This window comes from Lampetra planeri, chromosome 11 (assembly GCF_965212315.1).
Source record: "Lampetra planeri chromosome 11, kcLamPlan1.2.h2, whole genome shotgun sequence".
Lineage (NCBI taxonomy): Eukaryota > Metazoa > Chordata > Hyperoartia > Petromyzontiformes > Petromyzontidae > Lampetra > Lampetra planeri.
This window is the reverse complement of record NC_136117.1, coordinates 230,338-252,968: the sequence shown is the minus strand read 5'-3', so window position 1 is coordinate 252,968 and position 22,631 is coordinate 230,338. Positions and strand designations below refer to the sequence as shown.

The 22,631-nt window shown below is 43.8% G+C and overlaps 1 protein-coding gene across 6 annotated transcripts in view; it reads right to left on the bottom strand.

The window, feature by feature from the left end:
• AMPD2 (adenosine monophosphate deaminase 2) overlaps positions 1 to 22,631 on the bottom strand; it is a 54,655-nt gene that overhangs the window by 5,716 nt on the left and 26,308 nt on the right. For all 6 annotated transcript variants that reach the window (XM_078598567.1, XM_078598565.1, XM_078598562.1 and 3 more), the window contains 6 exons: positions 21,286 to 21,348; positions 20,970 to 21,101; positions 20,348 to 20,511; positions 17,608 to 17,734; positions 12,010 to 12,173; positions 5,569 to 5,689 (listed from right to left, as the gene is read on the bottom strand). In XM_078598567.1, the coding sequence (XP_078454693.1) occupies positions 5,569 to 5,689; positions 12,010 to 12,173; positions 17,608 to 17,734; positions 20,348 to 20,511; positions 20,970 to 21,101; positions 21,286 to 21,348 (771 nt within the window). The remainder of the gene's footprint in view (positions 1 to 5,568; positions 5,690 to 12,009; positions 12,174 to 17,607; positions 17,735 to 20,347; positions 20,512 to 20,969; positions 21,102 to 21,285; positions 21,349 to 22,631) is intronic.

Below are 22,631 nucleotides of genomic sequence, written 5' to 3'. Positions count from 1 at the left end.
GCTGTCCCGACCGGGTACGTGGTTATCCCCTAAGGCTATGAAGGCCAGAATAAAAGTACCTCCTACTAGTGTCTGTGAATTAGCACACGACACCAGCAATAACCCAGTTTACGTCTGGGGATGCGTTCCTGAAAGTTGCGCCGACGAATATCAAAACGATGACAATCGAAGCAAGCCAAGTCTGCATGTTACAAGAGCTAAACAAAGACAACGGAGGGTACGGTGAAGCTGTACGTTAATATGCACATCTTCATCAGACGTACCCACAACGTTACATAAAATTACAAGACAATACTAAAAATGGCACTCAACACTAGTGTACAGCAGTAACCTTTAACACATTTTATACAGGGTACAATAACGTACAATACACTATAAAGAAATCAAAATACCGTATGTAATTACTATATTGTACTCGGTACAGTGCGTTTGTTTATGCGCGACAAAGTCGTTTGTGTACAGGGTAGGTGGAGGCAAAGGCTGAAAGGCGACAGTTACGAGAAAGGGCGGACAATGCCATCATGGTCCAAATTTGCGACGTGTGGGTTGAGGCAACGTGAGTAGGGTAGCGGTGTTGTTGATAATAAAGTGACGACGTATTTGCTAAACGATGTAAAAGGGGGGGATGTAAATCGGGGTATTGCTGTATTTGGTATTCGCACTACGATTACAGCGCAAGGCTATCGCAAAGGTGCAATACTGCACATACAGTAGTCTGCAGTAGCTACATGGGGGTGATGCTTGCTATGTGTAATGGCAATTGAGTCATTTGCAGGTAATTTGTGAATTTGGCAAATTTGGACCACGATAGAAAGACACAATGGCCTACTCTTATTAAATGTTAACATCCACTGCAAAGCATACCATGCGTCTTTAATGGTTCATATGGTTGCAGTATTAATATTAACAATGTTTACTTTTTTCTTCTTGGTTCTTTCGGTAAAGTCACGTAGAAGGGAAGTAATAAAATAATAAAAATAAAACATAATAAAACAATTCTCACGACGTTTCGGCCACAACGCAAGCAGCCATCCTCAGGCGAAGAATGAAACACCCCAAGCTTGGAGCGTATATTTAAGCTGGGTTAGAGGGGGGGGAGGTGGGAAGAAGAGCGCCTAAACAAAATAATTTGCATATCAAGAGGAATTCAGCATATGGAAAATGCGTAGGAGGTGGGCGGGGGGGGTTCCAAATCAATACTATGCCCGTGCATTATGCAGGATTAGCAGCATCAAAGGGGGGGGGGGAAGGGGGGGAGCATTAACAAAGGAAAGGAATGTTAATAGTATGTAGCTGTAGTTACTAAACAACCACGTAAAAAACTACAGTATAAACTGCATGACAAACTAAAGTATAAACTACATAGCATCATCAGTAAACTTACTATACTCTACAATAAGCTGAGTTACTAACAGTAAGTAATACATGAAAAATTCTACGTTGTAAAAAATTATATAATATGCTTCCATCTAAACTTTATTCTCTTACATCACACGCGTCTATACCGTACTATATACTTCCATAGGCAAAACCAACATTAAATTACATACTGTATTGCTATAAACCACCCTATACCTTATACATTTTTAATATAACACTATGTATTATTCTACCCACCCTAATGTGTATCAAAATGGTTTATTACGTCCTTCCAGTGATTGCTAAGCCAGAATCCATCTTCTCGGTTAAAATTGTCTCTGTGTTTGTAAATGTGGATCGCCTCATGTACGAATCTCTCATGATAGCCAGATGGCTTGCAGAGAACCTCTGTCTTGGAGAAGTCAATGTCATGTGAGCCCACTGAGTTGTAACAGTGATCTGCCACGGCTGAGGTGTTTGTCCTACAGTGTTTCAGGTCAGCTTTATGTTCACGGATGCGGTCCGAGACATGTCGTTTGGTTTCCCCAATGTAACTGCTACCACAGAGGCAACTTAGTTTGTAGACACCAGGGTACTGTATGTCTGGAACCACATCTTTTACAGACGGTACCAGATCACGGATTTTATGTACTGTGTTGAATCGGACCTGGATCTTGTGTTTAATCAGGATTTTGGAGATCTTTTTTGTGACCCCAGCAATGTAGGGTAAGGTGATGGTCTTGAAAGGCTCCTCAACAGGATCCTTCTTGGTGGTTGGAGTGATGGCTTTGCGGATTGTGTAGTCGGAGTAACCATTAGCCTTAAGAGCTTGGCGTACGTGTTTGAGTTCACTGGAAATGTGTTCATGGTCGGAGATGCATTGGGCTCTATGATATAGAGTCTTGATGAGGGAATTCTTCTGGGATGGATGGTGGTGGGAATCCGGTTTTAGATAAGCATCCGTGTGGGTGGCTTTCCTGTAGACAGAGTGGCTCATTGAACCATCAGGTCTCCTTTTGATTAGGACATCCAAAAAGGGTAGCTTGCCATCATTTTCGACTTCCATGGTGAATCTGATGGCTGGGTGTATGGAATTGATATGGTCGAGAAATTGGTCTAGAGCAGGCCGGCCATGTGGCCAGATGACAAAAGTGTCGTCTACGTACCTCTTCCATAAGGTCGGGCGTAGAGTGGCAGTCTGGATGGCGTCCACTCTACGCCCGACCTTATGGAAGAGGTACGTAGACGACACTTTTGTCATCTGGCCACATGGCCGGCCTGCTCTAGACCAATTTCTCGACCATATCAATTCCATACACCCAGCCATCAGATTCACCATGGAAGTCGAAAATGATGGCAAGCTACCCTTTTTGGATGTCCTAATCAAAAGGAGACCTGATGGTTCAATGAGCCACTCTGTCTACAGGAAAGCCACCCACACGGATGCTTATCTAAAACCGGATTCCCACCACCATCCATCCCAGAAGAATTCCCTCATCAAGACTCTATATCATAGAGCCCAATGCATCTCCGACCATGAACACATTTCCAGTGAACTCAAACACGTACGCCAAGCTCTTAAGGCTAATGGTTACTCCGACTACACAATCCGCAAAGCCATCACTCCAACCACCAAGAAGGATCCTGTTGAGGAGCCTTTCAAGACCATCACCTTACCCTACATTGCTGGGGTCACAAAAAAGATCTCCAAAATCCTGATTAAACACAAGATCCAGGTCCGATTCAACACAGTACATAAAATCCGTGATCTGGTACCGTCTGTAAAAGATGTGGTTCCAGACATACAGTACCCTGGTGTCTACAAACTAAGTTGCCTCTGTGGTAGCAGTTACATTGGGGAAACCAAACGACATGTCTCGGACCGCATCCGTGAACATAAAGCTGACCTGAAACACTGTAGGACAAACACCTCAGCCGTGGCAGATCACTGTTACAACTCAGTGGGCTCACATGACATTGACTTCTCCAAGACAGAGGTTCTCTGCAAGCCATCTGGCTATCATGAGAGATTCGTACATGAGGCGATCCACATTTACAAACACAGAGACAATTTTAACCGAGAAGATGGATTCTGGCTTAGCAATCACTGGAAGGACGTAATAAACCATTTTGATACACATTAGGGTGGGTAGAATAATACATAGTGTTATATTAAAAATGTATAAGGTATAGGGTGGTTTATAGCAATACAGTATGTAATTTAATGTTGGTTTTGCCTATGGAAGTATATAGTACGGTATAGACGCGTGTGATGTAAGAGAATAAAGTTTAGATGGAAGCATATTATATAATTTTTTACAACGTAGAATTTTTCATGTATTACTTACTGTTAGTAACTCAGCTTATTGTAGAGTATAGTAAGTTTACTGATGATGCTATGTAGTTTATACTTTAGTTTGTCATGCAGTTTATACTGTAGTTTTTTACGTGGTTGTTTAGTAACTACAGCTACATACTATTAACATTCCTTTCCTTTGTTAATGCTCCCCCCCTTCCCCCCCCCCCTTTGATGCTGCTAATCCTGCATAATGCACGGGCATAGTATTGATTTGGAACCCCCCCCGCCCACCTCCTACGCATTTTCCATATGCTGAATTCCTCTTGATATGCAAATTATTTTGTTTAGGCGCTCTTCTTCCCACCTCCCCCCCCTCTAACCCAGCTTAAATATACGCTCCAAGCTTGGGGTGTTTCATTCTTCGCCTGAGGATGGCTGCTTGCGTTGTGGCCGAAACGTCGTGAGAATTGTTTTATTATGTTTTATTTTTATTATTTTATTACTTCCCTTCTACGTGACTTTACCGAAAGAACCAAGAAGATGAATCCCTGCAGTCACGAAAGCTTTAAATCGAAATTTAATGTTTACTTTTGCATACATCTTCTCGCTTGAAGTTTTGTCTATATTGTTTTTCCGAGACCAATGTACTCTGCAAAACTTCGGGCTACTATCAAAGGTTTGTTCATGAAGCCATCCAGATATATAAAGACAAACTTCAACTGAGAATATGGATACAAATTGAGCAATCATTGGAAGGATGTTATCAACCAGGTAATGCCTTAACTTGTTGTTTCCATCATTACCTGCCGGTTTACTGCTAGCCCCGCCCATGCCCCCCCCCCCAGCCTCACGTCCTCTTCCCCTAGCACTCACGCAGCCCCCCCTACCCCCCTCCTCTCTCTCTCCCCCCTTGCCTCCCCCCCCCTTCTCTTACCTATATAACCTGTTGCCATGGCAGCTCTCCTACCGACTTAAGTATTTTCTTGCTGTGGTTGTCCCACCTGATGAAGATCACTTGTATTGCGATCGAAACGTCGTGATTTATTTTATTTCTACCTACGTGACTTTACCGAAAGAACCAAAGAGTACACAATGTTAATGTTAGTCGAAACCAAGGGGTTCTATAATATGCAAAATGTTCATCGAAAAACCGTAAACCGATGTCACTGTTAACTGAGAGACGAGTGTATGTGCTTGCCTGCTTGTCAGCAAGGCTTAAACAATAGAGAAAATAAGCACAAAAGCAACACAAATCAGGTGATTACCTGCCTACAATGAGCATAGAATAACACTTCTTTAAAATCACTCTTGTAATTAGAGCAATTAGGATGAAACAAGGTATCTTGATAACAGAAATGTTCTTCAGGAGCTCCGAGTTCACGTGTCTCTCCCCACCCATGCCTCTGTCCGTGTCTATCTCTCTCCACATCTTTCCCCACCCTTCTATCTCCGACTCATCATGTCCCTGTGTCTTTCTCCATGTGTATCTGTCTCTGTCTTGCTCCCTCTCTCTCTCGTTTGTCCCCCTTCTCTGTGTCTCATACTCTCCCCAGCTCCTCTCCCTGCGTCTTTCCCCATGCACCTCTTCATTAATCCGTCTCCCCATATCTCTCTCCGTGAATCCCTCTGTATATTTCTCTCACTGTATCTCTCTCTGTTTTTCTCACCATGTCTCTCTCCCGGTTGTATCTAGCTCCCCCCTCTCGCTCGCTTTCCCTCTCCGTGTCTCTCTCTCCATGTCTCCCTCTGTGTTTCACCCTCTGTGTTTCTCCCTCTGTGTTTCTCCCTCTGTGTTTCTCCCTCTGTGTTTCTCCCTCTGTGTTTCTCCCTCTGTGTTTCTCCCTCTGTGTTTCTCCCTCTGTGTTTCTCCCTCTGTGTTTCTCCCTCTGTGTTTCTCCTTGCGTGCGCACCTTGCGTAGGAGCAGTCCATGTGAGATGTTCTCTGCGAGCAGAAACCCGGACACAAGGTGGTGCACTGGTCCCGCTTCTCCACAGTGGGGACGAAACACAAATGTAGAGAGACCCCTCTCCCTGCATGTGGTGAAAGAGCAATGGGGAGAGGGAGACAAGGGCAGAGAGCGATAGAGGAACACTCAAACACAGAGGTCAACCAGGGACACAGAGAGAAATGCTTCGAGACACACACACAAAGGAAGTAACAGGGGAGAGACAAACGTAATTATTATACACACACACAGGGACAACAACAGCTGCCTCTCGCCACTAAGTAGTGGCAACGTCATCACAACGCTTGTGCCAGGCTAAGTGCACTGAGGCCAAGTGAAGTGTTGAGGGGGTTACAGGACAGACTCAGGTGCCATGGGTGGAATGACTGACATGACCGGCAGATGCATCCCATGTGCACCCCACTGTGCCAATTTGCTGCGTTTTAGCCGGCCGGCACTCCGCTCGTTGTGAGCATCACTCCTCTGCCCACCCGTTATTGTTAGTGAATGCCTACAATTGGCCAGTAGCGTACTTTACGAGCCTTCTCCAGAGGTGATCTTGACACCACTGGTACCAGTCTTTGGCAAGTCAACTCAGTTCCACATCCTCCTGTACCACATCATCTGATCTCTTCTCCAGCCCATGCCATGATTGTTTAGTCCCTGTAGCCAGCCAAACAGAAGTTGCTTGGGAATGGGTACATGACCCATCCAACGCAGCCTTGTCTGCCAGTGGAGTTCACCGATGGCACTGTGTCCAGATATTTCAAGGATCTGCAAGCCCGTCGCACGATACAGTTTAATTAAACCCAGCATAAATCGCAGGCAAGCCAGTCTAAATATTCACAAGCATAGAGAAGAGAGAGCATAACTGTGGACAAGAAGACCCGAAGCTTCGTATGGAGCAAAGGGCCAGGTAGCCTCCACACATCAGCGTTACAGTTGATAAAAAATAAAATTCTGCCAGACTGATTTTTAGACCTCTGCAGCCAAACTGGAGCTAGTCATATAAGCACACTGCCCGCGTATGGAAACTTCTCCACTCTCTTGACAACTGACCATCACTCATGGGGAGTTGAAGAGGTGGAGTATTTGATGACACATAATCATGCAGGTGCTTAGTTTTGGTGTGGCTGATGCTAAGGCCCCCATCTCTTAGTAGCATGCTCCAGGTTCAGCAGCAGAGCCTCCAACTCTTTCTCAAGAGTGAGCATAAATCACCAGATCATCAGCATACTTAACATGGTTGACCAATAGGGAGCCATCCCTTGACTCTACCAAGGCATCAATCTGCCACCCATTGTATCTGTACTAGGTGGAAATTCGTCTGGTACAGCCATGGAACGCTTCTTGGACCACCTGGTCAAAATATGTTAAATATAGCAGCCAGAGGATATCCTTGTTTATTCCAAGGAGAAGAAATGGCTCTGACTCCAGGCCAGGCAGCTTTACCTGGGCCTGCCGCCATCATGAAGGTTGTGAGCAGAGGGTCACACGGGGTGGGTAGGTAGCCCACACTATGTCCTTGTCTCCTCAGTGCTAATGATTAAAATATCACACCAGATATGCATTTGAGGTGGAGTTGACCGAGGGGAGGCCAAGGACTGGTTTATATATTTGCCACTGTTATTGATTGCGAGTGGGAATGAACTCAGATTCCCGTGTGCGATAGCCACAATACTATCACCCCCCATAGAGATACAAAAGACGAAGATTCCCCATATAGCCTTATCAGACTGTTGGGGCGAGTATTGTTAGCGGGCACCTATGAAGGCCGGCACGGCACACGAGGGAGTGGGTGGCCAGCACTACGCCCAGCCGGCTTTGTCTCCCTAGTGGCGATGTTTATACATCACACCAGGTACTCATTTGAGGCCGAGTCAACCTAGGGGAAGCTCGGCACCAGTTCAGATAATCGTCGCTGGTGTTAGCTGTGAGCAGGAATCGAACTCGGGTTGCCAGGTTGGTAGTGCAGCGTGCTAACCACTACACTACAGCTCCCCGCCTAATATACACACGCTCAGAAACACACACACACAGAGGGACAGAGGTACACACACATTCTAACAAGGCAGCCAATCTGGGCAGTTTCTCCCGATAGTTAAGAATCGTATTGCTGATTGATAATTGATTTTTGGTTCAGATCGTCTAAAGTTAAATATTGTTTATTAAACCCTCCACAACCCGACACAGCCAATTAACAAATTGTTAACATGAATGAAAGTGCCAATGCACTACTGCTTCAGCACAGTAGTGTGCTGGAGAGAAATGAAAAACATTTAATAATTTGATTCCTCGCTTCACTGGTAATTAAAACCAGCATCATCAAGCAGATGCCAGAAATCTGAAAAAGTCAACCAGTCTTTGGGCCTTCAAGAGGTGGTGCGATGTCATCAATATGCACCCAGAAAATAGCAGGAAGTGACAGGAAGTGATACATGAAGTTGAATATATTTCAATACGTTGTGTTCTGTTGAATTGTATATTTTTAGATATGCAAATATAATGGTGGCGATACAGGTTAGCCATAGTTCATGAGTAATACTAAATTGGTGAGTAAAGTTAACAATGCTGTTCATATCAATAATGTGAACACAATATTCTATTCAGGTTGTGATATAAATACTTAATGCATTTCCAAGCATTACTCCGCCTATAGCTGTCAGGTGGGTTCTCTTGGCCAATAGTATTTAGCTATTCATAGTACATCAACATTATACAAATAAATTGGACGTCCTTGTTGGCAGGCATGTTCCGCAACTGCTGACAATGGTGTTTGAGTATTTGATGTTCCTATGGTGTTCTTTTATCATCGTGTAGTGACACATATCGAAGACAGTAATACTTGGAGGCATTTATTTATTTAACAAGCACCATCGGGATATATACACACCCTACGTGGGTGCACACTATTATAATTAAGACCATCTATTGTCGGCAGTACTACTTAGAACTGGTAGCCTGTCTAACAGCACCGCGGGATGGTGAAAATGGAGACGACGATGGTCTTGAACAGCCACGATGGGGATTCCACTTCCAGCAACAGCCCTAAGCTCCCGCTCAGGGCCCCCTCTTATGCTCCCAGCATGGCCTTGCTCCGCCCCGGCCACGCCCCCCTTCTGGAACCTACTAGCGGGTTCCCGGGACTCCCCGATGGGCCCCTTCTATGACCTTTCCCCTAGATGTCCCCCTCTCGTATATACTGTGGCCTGCTGACGCGAGTACTGCCATACAACCGCAGTTACCCTTTTCCGCCAGCAGCCAGCGCTATACCCCTACACTCGTACTAATCTTATTATCCAGTCTGGTTAACAAAATACTACACCAAGCTTGTGAATTATAGTGATCATCGATTATCCTGTGCGTGATTATCCGGCTTCCAAAATTATCCGGCGGTTCCGGCCCAATCTGACGAAACCGGCAAAACTACTCCAAATGCTGTAACCATTACGGCGATCGGCACCATGTGCGTGACGAAAAAAGTAGCTTTGCTTGATTTCGGCGTTAAATATTATATACAGTACATGATACACAGCACAGTAACTGATTAAAATAAGATGTTTATTTTTGTCTATTTCTGTTTATTTATGCCAATTACATAGTTAATATATTTAGAACACAAACAAAAAGCATATAACACCTAAAAATGTAATGTCATGCAAGAATGTGAATAAAAAACACTTTTAAATAATGATTAGTGATTAGCCGGAGTTTTTGAAAATCCGGCACCCCCTCCCCCCCAGAAGCCACCAAGTTTGTTTACCCCCAATGATAATTATGGAAATGCCATAGTTTTACAATGATAGGCTTCTTGAATCAAAGCCCGTTTTTCTTAAATATCAAATAGAGTTGAAATTAACCAATTCCGTGTCTTTTGTAACAAAATGATGTATGAATTAAACAATTAATAATTAAGGTCCAGGGTATGTGAAAAATTAAACGAAGCCCTGATTTAATTTGCTCAATTGAGGGAATTATTAGAATCAGGTGTTTAAATAATTAGATAAATCTACAGGGGTGAGTTTGGGAGGCTCCACCCTATATAAAGATCAGAAAGTTTGTGAGTTTGGTCTTCACCATACAGGTGTGCGGAAACAAGTCATGCCACAATCAAATCAATCTCTGAGGACCTCAGAAAAAGAGTTATAGATGCTCATTAGTTCGGAAAGGGTTACAAAACCATTTCTAAGGATTTGGGGCTCAACCAATCAACTGTCAAGACAGATAGTATACAAATGGAGGAAGTTCAAGACCACAGTCACTCTACGCAGGAGCAGTCATCCTACCAAAATCGATCCAAGAACTGGAAAATCATCAAGGAAGTCACAAGCATCCCAGAGAAACATCCAAGGATCTGCAGACCACTCTCGTCTCGGCTAGTGTGAGTATTCATGACTCGACTATCAGAGAAAGACTGAACAAGCTTTGTGTTTATGGGAGGATAGCAAAGAACAAACCACTGCTCTCCAAAAAGATCATTGCTGCCTGTCTGACATTCGCCAAAGAGCACATAGATGATCCACACAAGACGTCTTGAACAATGTTCTTTGGACAGATGAGTCAAAGGTAGATCTTTTAGGCTTCAATGAGAAACGTTGTTTGGCGAAAACTAAACACTGCATTGTATCAGAAGATTATAAAGGAGAATGTCAGGCCATCCATCCATGAGCTGAAGCTGAACCGAAAGTGGGTCTTGCAGCAACACAATCATCCTAAACATACAAGCAGATCTACAAAAGAATGGCTGCGGAAAAAGAAATTCCGTATTTTAATGGCCTAAACCCCATCAAAATGTTTTGGTAGGACTTGAAGCGAGCTGTCCATGCAAGGCAACCCGTACATATCACCGAGTTGAAGGAGTTACAGGAATCACTTTAGTTGCAGTCATTACTGCCCAAGGGGGTGTCTCCAGTTACTGAATCTAAAGGTTCACATACTTTATCACACATGGTTATTGAATGTAGAATCATTTGAAGAGGAATAAACGTTGAAAGAGGATCATGTTTTTGTGTCATTTATTTAATCAGGTTATCTTTATCTATTATTAGGACTTAGATTAAGATTTCATAACATTTTAGGTTTGAAATCTGTAAAATGTGAAAATCCTAAGGGGTTTACAAACTTTTTCTTGGCATACAGCGTAATTAGCATAAATTAAATCACAAAATAATAAAGTACTTAAATATTGGTTGCAAAAGATTAGGTGTTCAATCATATTCCTGATATCCACAAACTTCACACAAAGACCTACAGCAGGTACGTAGACAGACTCACACAGAGATACACACTCACAAACAGACCCACGGACTCATGAAGACAACCACAGACACAAACCACAGATGTACTTACTCTGTTGTATATAAAACAAGGGTAGATTGAATTTAGATATCCAGTAAAGAAAATCTACTGATGCAAAATTAACTTTTATTGTCCTGCCGGAAAGTGAATATAACAGGCAACTGTTTACGATGTGGTCCACTGTTTGAAGTGCACCACAATTGCAGTGTGGATTGTCTATTATGCCGCTTATGCATCACAAATGATCCATATCACACATGAGAAGCCCTGATGTGGTTTATAATAAACCATTGATTGTGGGAAGCCAGGAGATTCGGCAATGGTATCTTCAAATTTTTGTTTTATCTACACTGGCCCATCGGTGATGCCACATTTCCTCTGGAGTGATGTTCGACCCCAGAAGAGCCTCTGCTGTTCTCCAGAACGATCAGCATGCTTTTCGTATAGGTGGTGGTGGATAGTTAAGATCTTTGTAAATGAGGTAGTGTTGTGTTCGTTAGGTTATTTTTTTTATTCTCTCAATGTGACATTCGTTCTTGCGTCGGATTGTAGGACTATTTGCAAGTGCAGCCAGCATCGGGAGTGGTGATGACTTCAAAGACACAGACTCACATCAAGGCACAGAGACTCCTTCAGCGATAGACTCAGAGAGACTCACAAGATTCACACAGAGACACAGCTTCATTCAGAGACACTCACACAGACCCAAAAACTCACAGACTCACAGATGCAGAGACTCACTCAAACGATGAGTTAAGATCCACAGGCTCAAATACAGACCCACTCAAGAGACATAATCACACAGATACCGACAGACTCAGAAAGAGATCTACAGACTCACACAGACGACTCACAGGCTCACAGAGACCCACAAAGAGACCCATAGACTCACAGAGACACACAATCACTTAAAGACAGAGAGACCCACAGACATGCACAGAGACACTCACTCAGAGAGATTCACAGATATACGCAGACGAACACAGAAACCAGCGTAGATGCATCGACACACATTTACACAGAGACATAGAGACTCACTTCTGAGACACAGTCTCAGTGGATCTCACAGAGTCTAACAGGGACTCGCAAGAACTCTGAGGAACTCACCGGCGCAGGTGGTTGAGCACGGTGATGTTAGCATAGGTGTAGTACAGGTAGTACGAGTACGAGGGGTTCTTGCTCTGAGTCCACTGCCCGGGCAGCGGACTGTTCACAGTGAACACGCCCTCCTCTGGCTTCGACTCATCATCCACACTGTCAAACCCAGTCACCTGGAGACAAGGAAGCATGTGTTTGAAAATCCTGGACAGTTTAGGTCACCACAGACTGTATAGCGGTCACGCGACAACAATAACCGATCAACAACATTGCTGGAACTGTCACACAAAAAGTGGATGTGTATAAATGCAAATAAGTGCAGAGACACACAAACTCACATACAAACAGTGGTGCATAGAGACACTCACAGAGACCTACAGAGATGTGTAGACACAATTCACATAGAGACATGCATACTCACAGACAGATACGCACAAAGATACACAGACTCAGACACCCACGCTCATACAAAAACTAGACTCACTCCGTTGTACAGAAATACAATGGTAGATCGAATTTAGCTATCCAGTAAATAAATCTACTGATGCAAAATCAAAGATAAAGACTCAAACTAATGTGATCAGCAAAAGTCGATCACCTCACTTGCCAATTTGGAAGGGGCACTGAGAAATGAATCCTATTCAACGAATAAACAACAAATCGACACTCACTGAATCTATTGAACTGAGTTGAAATAAGGAGTGCTCAATTCCCATTGGCGACCCGTCACATAGAGATCTGACGTGTGAGCACACAGTCTGATTTTACGGTGGTGAAACACTTCAAATCAGATTGGAGAGATTAATATGAAAAAATCATGGATGGGAGAAGTGAAATATACATGGGGGAGTCAGAGGACAGTTATGGGAGGTGATGGGGATTGGTGGAGAGACAGAGAAAGTTGGAGAAGGGTGGAGAAGTGGACAAGGGGAGCTGGCAAGATAGAGCTCAGGGTATCTAAACAGAGTAATTCCCACAAGTTGGTATGTGCTGTAGGTTGTATATTGTGTTGAAGATAAATAAAGTACAAGTTAAAAGACCCATAATGGAGGCTTTTGGGTTAGATTGCATACGTATAAATGTTTTGTTAAACCCGCCACCACCCGACACAGCCAATTAGTAAGGTTTGTCACCTAAACAAAACATGCCAATTCGTTACTAGTTCAGCACACTGGTGTGTTAGAGAGTAAACCTACAACATTTACAATTCAGAGTATGACATTTTGCCGGTAATTACAACCAGCCTCATCAGGTGACAGCCAGAGTTGTGATAAGACATAACCTGACTGGAACTACTTCACAAATTGAAGAACCTCGGAGAGCACACATGGAGTGTGGTGTCCATCTTCACCGCATTTGGCGCATGTGACGCTATCCAGGTTTCAGCTACATCTAACCGCTTTAAACTTGATCCGTATTTATTTGAGTTAAACCCCGTGGAAATGTTACATCAAAGTTCTAGTCACTCATCCTCAATCACCCAACCAGATTGTCACATTTTAAGATATTATTTAAAGACTAGCCTTTTGCACGTCCTAGGACAGAAGCTGTAATATTTCCGATAAAATTGAGCACAGTATAATAGTATCGTGAATACATTTAATGGCAGTGGATCTTGCACGAAAGAATGTCATCAAACACTACACTGCATTTCACTGTAGTACTGTATTAATGGCACTGATGCTTGCACCAAACTCTGTCATAAAATACCTCACTTCATGTGACTGACCTTAAATTAGCCTTTTGGCCATCCTAGGACAGAAGCTGTAATATTTAAAATGTACATTTACGTTTTCTTGTGATTTCACTCGCTGGGGTTGTATTCAATTTAAAATCGATACAATGTCTGAAAAATGACGGAGACATGTATTTATTTTATCATAATTTAGAAGCAAAATCTTGATTTTAAGCTTTCGTGACCGCAGGAATCCATACTTCTGCTTGGTTCTTTCGGTAAAGTCACGTAGAAGGGAAATAATAAAAATAAAACATAATGTATCTTATTGTTTTCTTTTTATTATGTTATTATTTCCCTTCTATGTGACTTTACCGAAAAAAATAATAAAAATAAAACAATGTATTTTATGTTTTATTTTTATTATTTTATTATTTCCCTGCTACGTGACTTTACCGAAAGAACCAAGAAGATGAATCCCTGCAGTCACGAAAGCTTTAAATGGAAAGGAATCCATACTCTTTGGTTCTTTCGGTAAAGTCACGTAGGTATAAAGAACCAAAGAGTTTAGAAGCAAAAAAATTACTTACCTTTTGTTTCAAGTGCTGAAGAAATAAATAAAAACACCAAATACACTGTGTTGCTGCGTATAATTATTTATTTGATTAACTTGCAATAAAGGAGCGTACAATTTAAAGCGAATTTGCGTTAAAATATCTTTCCGCTCGACCTTTTTCCGCTTGAGTGTGAAAATCCACCCGCTCATTATTTTATTATTAATGACGGGGGGGGGGGGGGAATGGCATGTGGAGTGACGTAACGCATGTTATGGACATTTCTGGGCTATTATAATTGTAATCTATTGGGACCTTTTTCCCAGTATCTTATATTTTTAGGATTTTATTTCACGCTTGAGTCAAAGCACTTTACAAGAATAAAAAATTTGTACATTAGTATGATGGGGAAAAGGGATGGCATTTGAGTGTTGGGGAGAGGAAGGAATGGCAAGGAAGCGTGAGGACAGGAAAAGGGAGGGGCGAGGTTTAGAACGGGAAGGGGGAGGAGGATGGTGGTTAGGGTTTTAAGGACGAGGACAGAAATAGTAGTGGGATACGTTATCATATCTGTCAACCCTTTATCAGTGCCTACCTTATTATAGACCAACTCAGACCTCATTGGTTACCCCGTGCCTTTATAAATCTCAAAGTTCATCTGAAAATGTCCCATCACAAGGGAGAAAAAAAACATTTGCTCATATTGAAACGGCTGTACGCTGTATAGGCCTGAAAATTTCCCGGTATAAAATTACGGGTAAACCGTATGAGTTGACAAGTATGCGCTATTGAAAAAAAATTAGTCTGGCACTGGTGAGGCAAGGCCATAAAGAAGGCTGCCTCTGGTGTAGGCCAATCCGTTTCAAAGACAATGTATATATTATCAGAGCATGTTTGTTTGCTTGGTTTTCCACAAGTATGTGTGGTTAATACAGACTTGATGCCGTGCAATAGGTATCTATTTGGTGTTTGAACATTTTAACATCTCCTGCTTAATTGCCAGAAAGTGTAAAGCCTATTCTTATTTTTCGATTTAAAGCTTTCGTGACTGCAAGGATTCATCTTCTTGGTTCTTTCTCTTACACATCCACAAGTAGTGACTAATCCCATATCTGCATTTTCCATAAATATGCTAAATTCCTCTGTTGATATGCAAATTCCTTTGTCAAGGCGCCCTTCCTCCTGTAACCCATCTTAAATATACGCTGCGAAGCTTGGTGGTGTTCATTCAGACGCTGTCTTTCCAACAGACCTGTTCTTCACCTGAGGACGGCTGCTTGCGTTGTGGCCGAAACGTCGTGAGAATTGTATTTGATTATGTTTTAATATGTTATTATTTTATTATTTCCCTTCTACGTGACTTTACTGAATGAACCAAGAAGACCTATCCTTATAGTTTTTTTGTTATTTTAAGAAATCCGTTTCAATAGTCTTCTTTGCAAATCAATTAAATGTATTTCTAAATGTAGTAGACAAGGAAGATGGCCGCAGATAATAAATCGTGGAAAATCTAAATATATTTACATGGATCTCGATTCAAAAAACCACTAAAATGTTTATGTAGTGAGTATAAAACTTGCGGAGACTTCTCTCGTCTGGAGGCAACACGTTTATTATAACATAACAATAACAAAAAGGGGTACGGCCCCTTCCACCCGATACTTAGAGAGGTATTTCCTCCGGCTAGCCTGCCTAACACTGGTTATGCTCTAGCCTCTTCACTGGTTAAGCTTTTGCCCGACCCTAGCCAGAGGTTTGTGTTCAGTCCTTTGGGCTCTTCGCTTCGGGTCTTCAAGGTGGCAACTCCAGGGTGGCTCTTGAGTCTTCAGGTGAACGACGACTGCCGGTCCCGTTCAGGGGACCGGCTTTTATACCGGCTTCTGGCTTACTCCGCCCTGGCCACTCCTCCCTTCTGAAACCGTCCGGAGGGGCCTGGGGTCTGTACCCCTGGTCCAGAGCTACATTGGGGTTAACCTTGGCCCAACGGCCTCACTTCTGCCCCCTGTTGACCCAAGGCCGTTACTATAGGCCATAAGTAGCGGCGGTTACATAGAGCGTTCAATGATGTCGCTACATATAAATGAAAACTCACAAAATAACTGATCGGATAAATCACTCAAAATGAAGCACAACTGATGATTTTGATTGTTACTCTTTTGATTTAGAATGAATACTAACGATCGATTGATCGATGCACGTGCTCAGTAATAACACTTTCCTGCTCCCGCGCAGAAGACTTGGCCCACTAAGTGGATAGCAGAGCCATGCCAATCAAAATCAAACAAACTCTGCCCACTGTTGTAAAGGTATGCAACTACTCTACCGTAGCAGCAATCACGTGGATTTCGGATTAACCGGAGCAAATATTTGTTCGGTTTAAGCACTTATGATTTGTCATAAACATTTCCAAAAATAACAATGTATAACTGTTTTTAGATTATTAATTTGGGCTCAAGGGAAAATCCATGAGTTATTAATATCAAAATCTCAAGTGCACGGTTAATCCGCAAATTGTATAAACTGCACGCGTATAATGACATTAAAATTATCTATACCCAAATTACAAATAAATGACTAATGCTTCGCAGTTATTGATGTCACAGCCGGAGAGCAGAGTCAGCTGAAGCAGCCACTCCATGTGAGAGTTTAATTTACTTTTAAAAGCTCTAAGCAGTTTGATTGAAATGTCGCCATATGCTGATGTTACATTAAGCCATCGAAAGTATTCAGCCACCGGTGAGGAGTTGTATTGGTCATAATTTGATCAATACATCGGAAAGCACAAATAATATCTTTGGAAATGTGACAATCTCGTTGGGTGGTGGAGGGTGAGTGACAAGAATTTTGGCATAAAACTACCACAAGGCCTAAGATAAAAATCAACATATCAATTTATTGACTACAATAACCTACATGTTAATGCTAATTATCTTGTAAATTACCAGCAATTTCCATACAGCAGACCACATTCAATAGTCCTGTGTTGAACGGGCAGAACATGGGGACACAATGAGACATTGGGGCCCCAAGTCCACACTGTAAAATCCAGTAACTAGGAGACACACTGAAATATATGGAGAGACCCGAAGCTATACAGGGAGACACCGGAAACACACTGGGACATATAGGGCGAGGGGGGAAGACGTGATATGAGAGAGGAAGACAGAAAGATGACACGGGGAGATGCAACGAGACACGGAGACACACCAGGATACAGACAAGGGGAGACACGGAAAGATACACGAAAAAACGGCAAAAGGGGAGATATGGAGAGACAAGGCAAGACATGGGGAAAGAGAGGGAGAGACAGGGATACATGGAGAGGTAGAGATACGGGTAGACGCCGGGAGACGTGAGGAGATGTGGGGAGGCACGCACGTGCTGGAGAAAGAGGTGCAGCTCCGGGTGCCTCTGTGGAGCAATCGACACCTCAAAGAGAGGGAGGAAAATGTTTCCCAGCATCTCCTCAAAACTCTCCAGATGATTCCGACTGCGGTACACATCACTGCACAGAGGCATGGGCAGAAAGGAAGACATGGGGTGAGACATAGGGTGACAAAGGAGAGACAAGTCTGTCATCAGCATCATATAATAATCATGCACGTATCCAATTGTCAAGTCCAACTATGAGGAATTGTCCCAGTCTCATAACTCCATTATTACCATTTATTGCCCAGTTACTCCAACAATCACCGACAACTCTCGCAATCTTGGCTCCTTAAACCTCACCATGCCGAATCTTCTTCTCACCTCTGGTTTCAAAGCTGATCATGCTACACATCGCCTCGCTGGTAGAGCCACCACCCACAAAGCTCATCGTGGCCTGGCGCACTTCACACAAACGATCACATCTCTGCGGCCAACTGACCCACGTCAACTCTGCTCTATACTTCACGCCAATTCTCCATCGCTGATAAATGGTGACCGTGTGCGATCACCGGAATCTTCGCTTCCTTTTAAGTATAGTCGCTTTCTTGACAAAACTCACCAGCATCGCCTACACCATCACGATGTCTCCTTCGGTCTGTCAAGATCAAACCCCAGCCATTACTTCTTTCACTCCCTCATTTGATTCTCTCATCGAATTCACCTGTTATATGCCTAGAAGTTCTCAATCTAATCGACAACACCTGGACTAAAACTTCTCCCCTAAATATCTTACCATTAACTTTTTTAGGCAGTGCACTAACAAATTGGTAATGATAGTTTTTCACCTTGCCAATTCCTCCTTCCAGACGAGTGTTTTCCCCTCTCTTACATACATTGAGCCAAGTGACACCTCCATTTAAGAACCTGACTCAGACGCTGATGACCCTTAAAACTACCACCCCATCAAAAATGTATCATCCATCTCCAAACTTAAGTGCCTCACACTTGTCCGATTCAAAGATGACATCACTTCAACCCTCAACTATTGCCCTCTTCTGTCTGCCTGCCACCCAGCACACTCGTCCTGTTTCTATCATCAGCCTTGACATTTCTGTCGCCTTTGACGCTTTAAATCAGATTTTGATTCAAAGCTTAGAATCTAACTTCACCATCAATGCCACAGCTCCACAGTGGCTTGCATCTTACCTCTCTGACATAAGGTTCTACGTCAAGGTTGGCAAGTCCTCAATCCCAGTCGTCAAACCCAACGCAGGTGTCACTCAGGGATCCATCCTTGGTTCGTTTACTTTTCTCGGCCTACATCTTCCCAATCAGTCGCCTCATCAAAAGTCCCAGAATTAATGATCACAGCCACTCCAACCTCAGACCTGGGTCCACTTAACCTTGCGAGTTATACCTCTTACAGCACTGGTATCGGTTTAATCACCAATTTAACCTGGACATGTCCGTGGGCTCTTTTTCCAAGGCACCAGGCTATGGTCCAACACGGGTGTCGTTCCCTCAAACTCTACTAATCGCTGGCTCCACATTTAGCCTCTCAAATCATCTGAAAAATCCTCGGCATCAACTTGACTCCTCCTTCTCCATTGACAAGCATGTCCTGAACGCAAAATAAAGAGACACGTAATCACCGTCTCAGGCCATCGTGGCGGCACATCCGCCCCAACGTTGACTCCGGCCGCTGCAAGCACTCGGGGGGCTTGTTGTATCGTTGGCTCTCGCTTGATTACGGCCATCCTTACCTCGGGAACTTTTAGGGAAAAAACACCTCAGAAAACTACAACAGCTTGGAAACAAACTGTCACCGCTGTTCTCATCATTAGGAGGCATGGCCATGTGTCTTCCATGGCTACGCTAAGAACTCTGCACCGGCTCACCATAGCATCAGGAACACAGTAAAAAAATTGCTGTGCCATCGGGGCTCATATTCAAGGTCTCCCACCATACTGATTCCAATTCTGGCTCCAATGACCATACAAAAGCCCATTCCTCCAATGAATTTCGTCAAACATTGCACTCATCTTGTACCAAGAACCAAGGCTATTTTGGCTGAGCAGCATTTCTCCATAGCTGCACCGGCCATCTGGGACTCCCTCCCAATGCAAACACGCCCACGCCACATCCAAACATCACCATCCACCTGCAAGCAACAGCTCAAGGGTCACCTGTCTGGCTCTCAGCTCTTTAGGCTGCGTGCGATAGACTTTGATCTCTGGTTCCAAGCCTCTGAGTTCTCAACCAAAAGACCAAAAAACAGGAGGAAGATTTCTCCACAATTCTGGCCGTCAGCTGATGAAGCTGGTTGTAATTCCCAGAAAAACGTAATGGTACTTGAATCGTAAATGTTGTGGGTTACTCTCCAACACACCGGTGTGCTAAAGTAGTAACTAATTTGCACGTTTTGTTTACGTGACAAACCTTATGAATTGGCTGTGTCGAGTGGTGGCGGGCTTAACGACACATTTATATTTACGCAATCTAACCCCAGAAAACCTATATTGTGAATAATATTGGTCGCGAAAGTCTGTTAAACTTCTCCATAAAGCATTGTGTCCCATTCACAAAATATACTTGCGTTATAAATTGTGTTTATTATTATTTCTGTGTTTGCTCACAAAATATGCTATATTTATTAAAGGGACACTATGTGAGGCACCCAATTTGGGTGGATCCCCTATATACATTTTCCTTGCTTTGGAGGGTCCCCGTAACCAGGAAGCTCACTCACTATAGGCGAGGGATCTGGATGAGCCAGCGCACATTGTGGGAGTAGACTCGGTGAGTCACTGCCCACTTCGCCAGTCCCTCCCACTCGCCCCTCTCGCGCCCATATATGGAGAGACGCAGCTCGGCATTCTGGTACTTGCTCTCCTCCAGGTCTGACATTACTTCCTGTAAAGGGGGGGGGGGGGGAGAGACAGCACTTCGAGTCATGTGACCTTTGAATGGCAGAGATGGTGAATGACATCACTTTGTGTTTTTTTGATGACACTTCCCATCTCACCCCATATCTCCCCCTCTCCACGTGTGTCTCTTCTTCCTTCTACTCCATCTTTTCCTGTCTCCATCGCTCTCACCATCTATTCCTCCCAACTTCTCCCTTTCCCGGTCTCCCTTTTGCCTTCTGCCTCCCTCACTCATCCTTTCCCTCCTCCCTCGATATCAACTTCCTCTTCATTTCTCTCTCTATCTTCCTGTATCTCTCCTCCCCATGTTATCTCTTCCCTCTGCCCATGTCCCTTCCCCGGTGTATCTCTCCATTTCTCCCGGCCTCCTCTTATCTCTTACTCTATCTCCTCTCCTTTACTCCTTGTATCCCCTTTCTCTCATCTCCCGTGCATCTCTCTCACCTTGATTATGTGGGCAAAGTATCTCCCTCCGATGCAGTTGTCAGTCTTGATGAAAATCTCCCTGAGGATCGACTCCCCCACAGGGTTGTACTTGGCATTGAACTTATCAAACCGGTGAAATGTGTTCCTGTCCTGAGACATCACACACACACATAGTGCCCAGAAAGAAACAGTACAATTAAAATTGCGTAAATTGATGAGTGAATAGTGCGAGTAGAAGCGCGAGTCTGTGTCTCTACCAGCTCTATGACAGACTGTTAGCCTTTGTGAAAATATTAGGTGTATGCAAGTCTGTGCATCTGCAAGTCAGTATTACCGCATGCACATCCAACATGTCCACGCTGAGATCGAATGCAGTCAGATTGAGGTCTTCAAACACCTAAATCAGAATCATCAGCAGCAGCAACAGTATTATAAACATCAGCATCATCAGCTTCATCATCAGCAAAAAGTGCTGTGTTACTGTTTGTAGTCTTTGTCACTCCTCGCTTAACGTCGGCCCATTTAACGTTGTATCGCTACAACGTCACCAATGAATCACTACTCACGTATGTATCTAACGTCGCGTGGTATCGCTATTACGTCACTGGCGGTGGGCAACTACTTTCCACAGTGGAGAGCAAGGCGGCTGCGCACCATGTACGTTGCTAGACAACGAACCCTACCAACACAGTACATCTCTACGCGGCCATACTGTATGGGAAGTCTTCTTGGGCTGCACAGGTGAGCGGTATGATACAGTACGCGGAATGATACAGCACGTGGCAGCATACCATCATCTTAGTTGACTGTGGCGACGTCATTGCCACTTAGAGAACGCCGGTTGTTGTTATCGTTGCGAGTGAGAGTGAGTGGGGAGCAGTGGTGGTTAGTGCACTGCGCTACAAACCTGGCAGACCTGAGTTTGGTTGCTGCTCACAGCCACTCCTACCAACACTAGTGGCAGCGATTAATTGAACCAGGTCCTGGGCCTCCTCTAAGTCGACTCAGCCCCAAATTAATACCTGGTGTGGTGTGTATTAAACGTAGACACTTGGGAGACAAAGGTGACTGGGCATGTGTGGTGCTGGCCACCCATCTCCTCGTGTGCCGTGCCATCCTTCACAGGTGCTACTTGCTAACAGCACTTGCTCCAATAGTCTGCTAAGGGCTACAGGGAGATCTTTGTCTTTGGTGCTGGCCACCAACTCACCCACCCTGTTCAACACGAGTGCTGAAAGACCAAGAAGTGATCCTACTGCTTCAAGCGGCACGATGTGTAGGAAGGTAATCATACTGAAAAGCAAATTAGAATCATTACGCCGCTTTGCAGCCGGTGATATGGAGCGCCTGTTATCGGCTTTGCAGCCGGTGATATGGAGCGCCTGTTATCGGTGTGGATTTAAAATAAAAATCAACGCCACATTCCTCTCAGTTTACTGGTGATCCAGCCAAAGCCATGAAGTGGTGAATTAGGGTGTCATTGCAACTTTCAAATCTGCCACATCTTAATCAAGGCATGGGAGATTTTTAGTGAAGATGATGCAAGCAGAGAGGGCAGTTCTTAAGTGTGCAGGAAAACAACTGATACTTTGCAATGCTACAAGCAACTCGACCTATAAAAGAAGAAGTTGTGCAACAATCATTTGATGTGTCCCTGTGGCTCCAACACCTCACTCCACA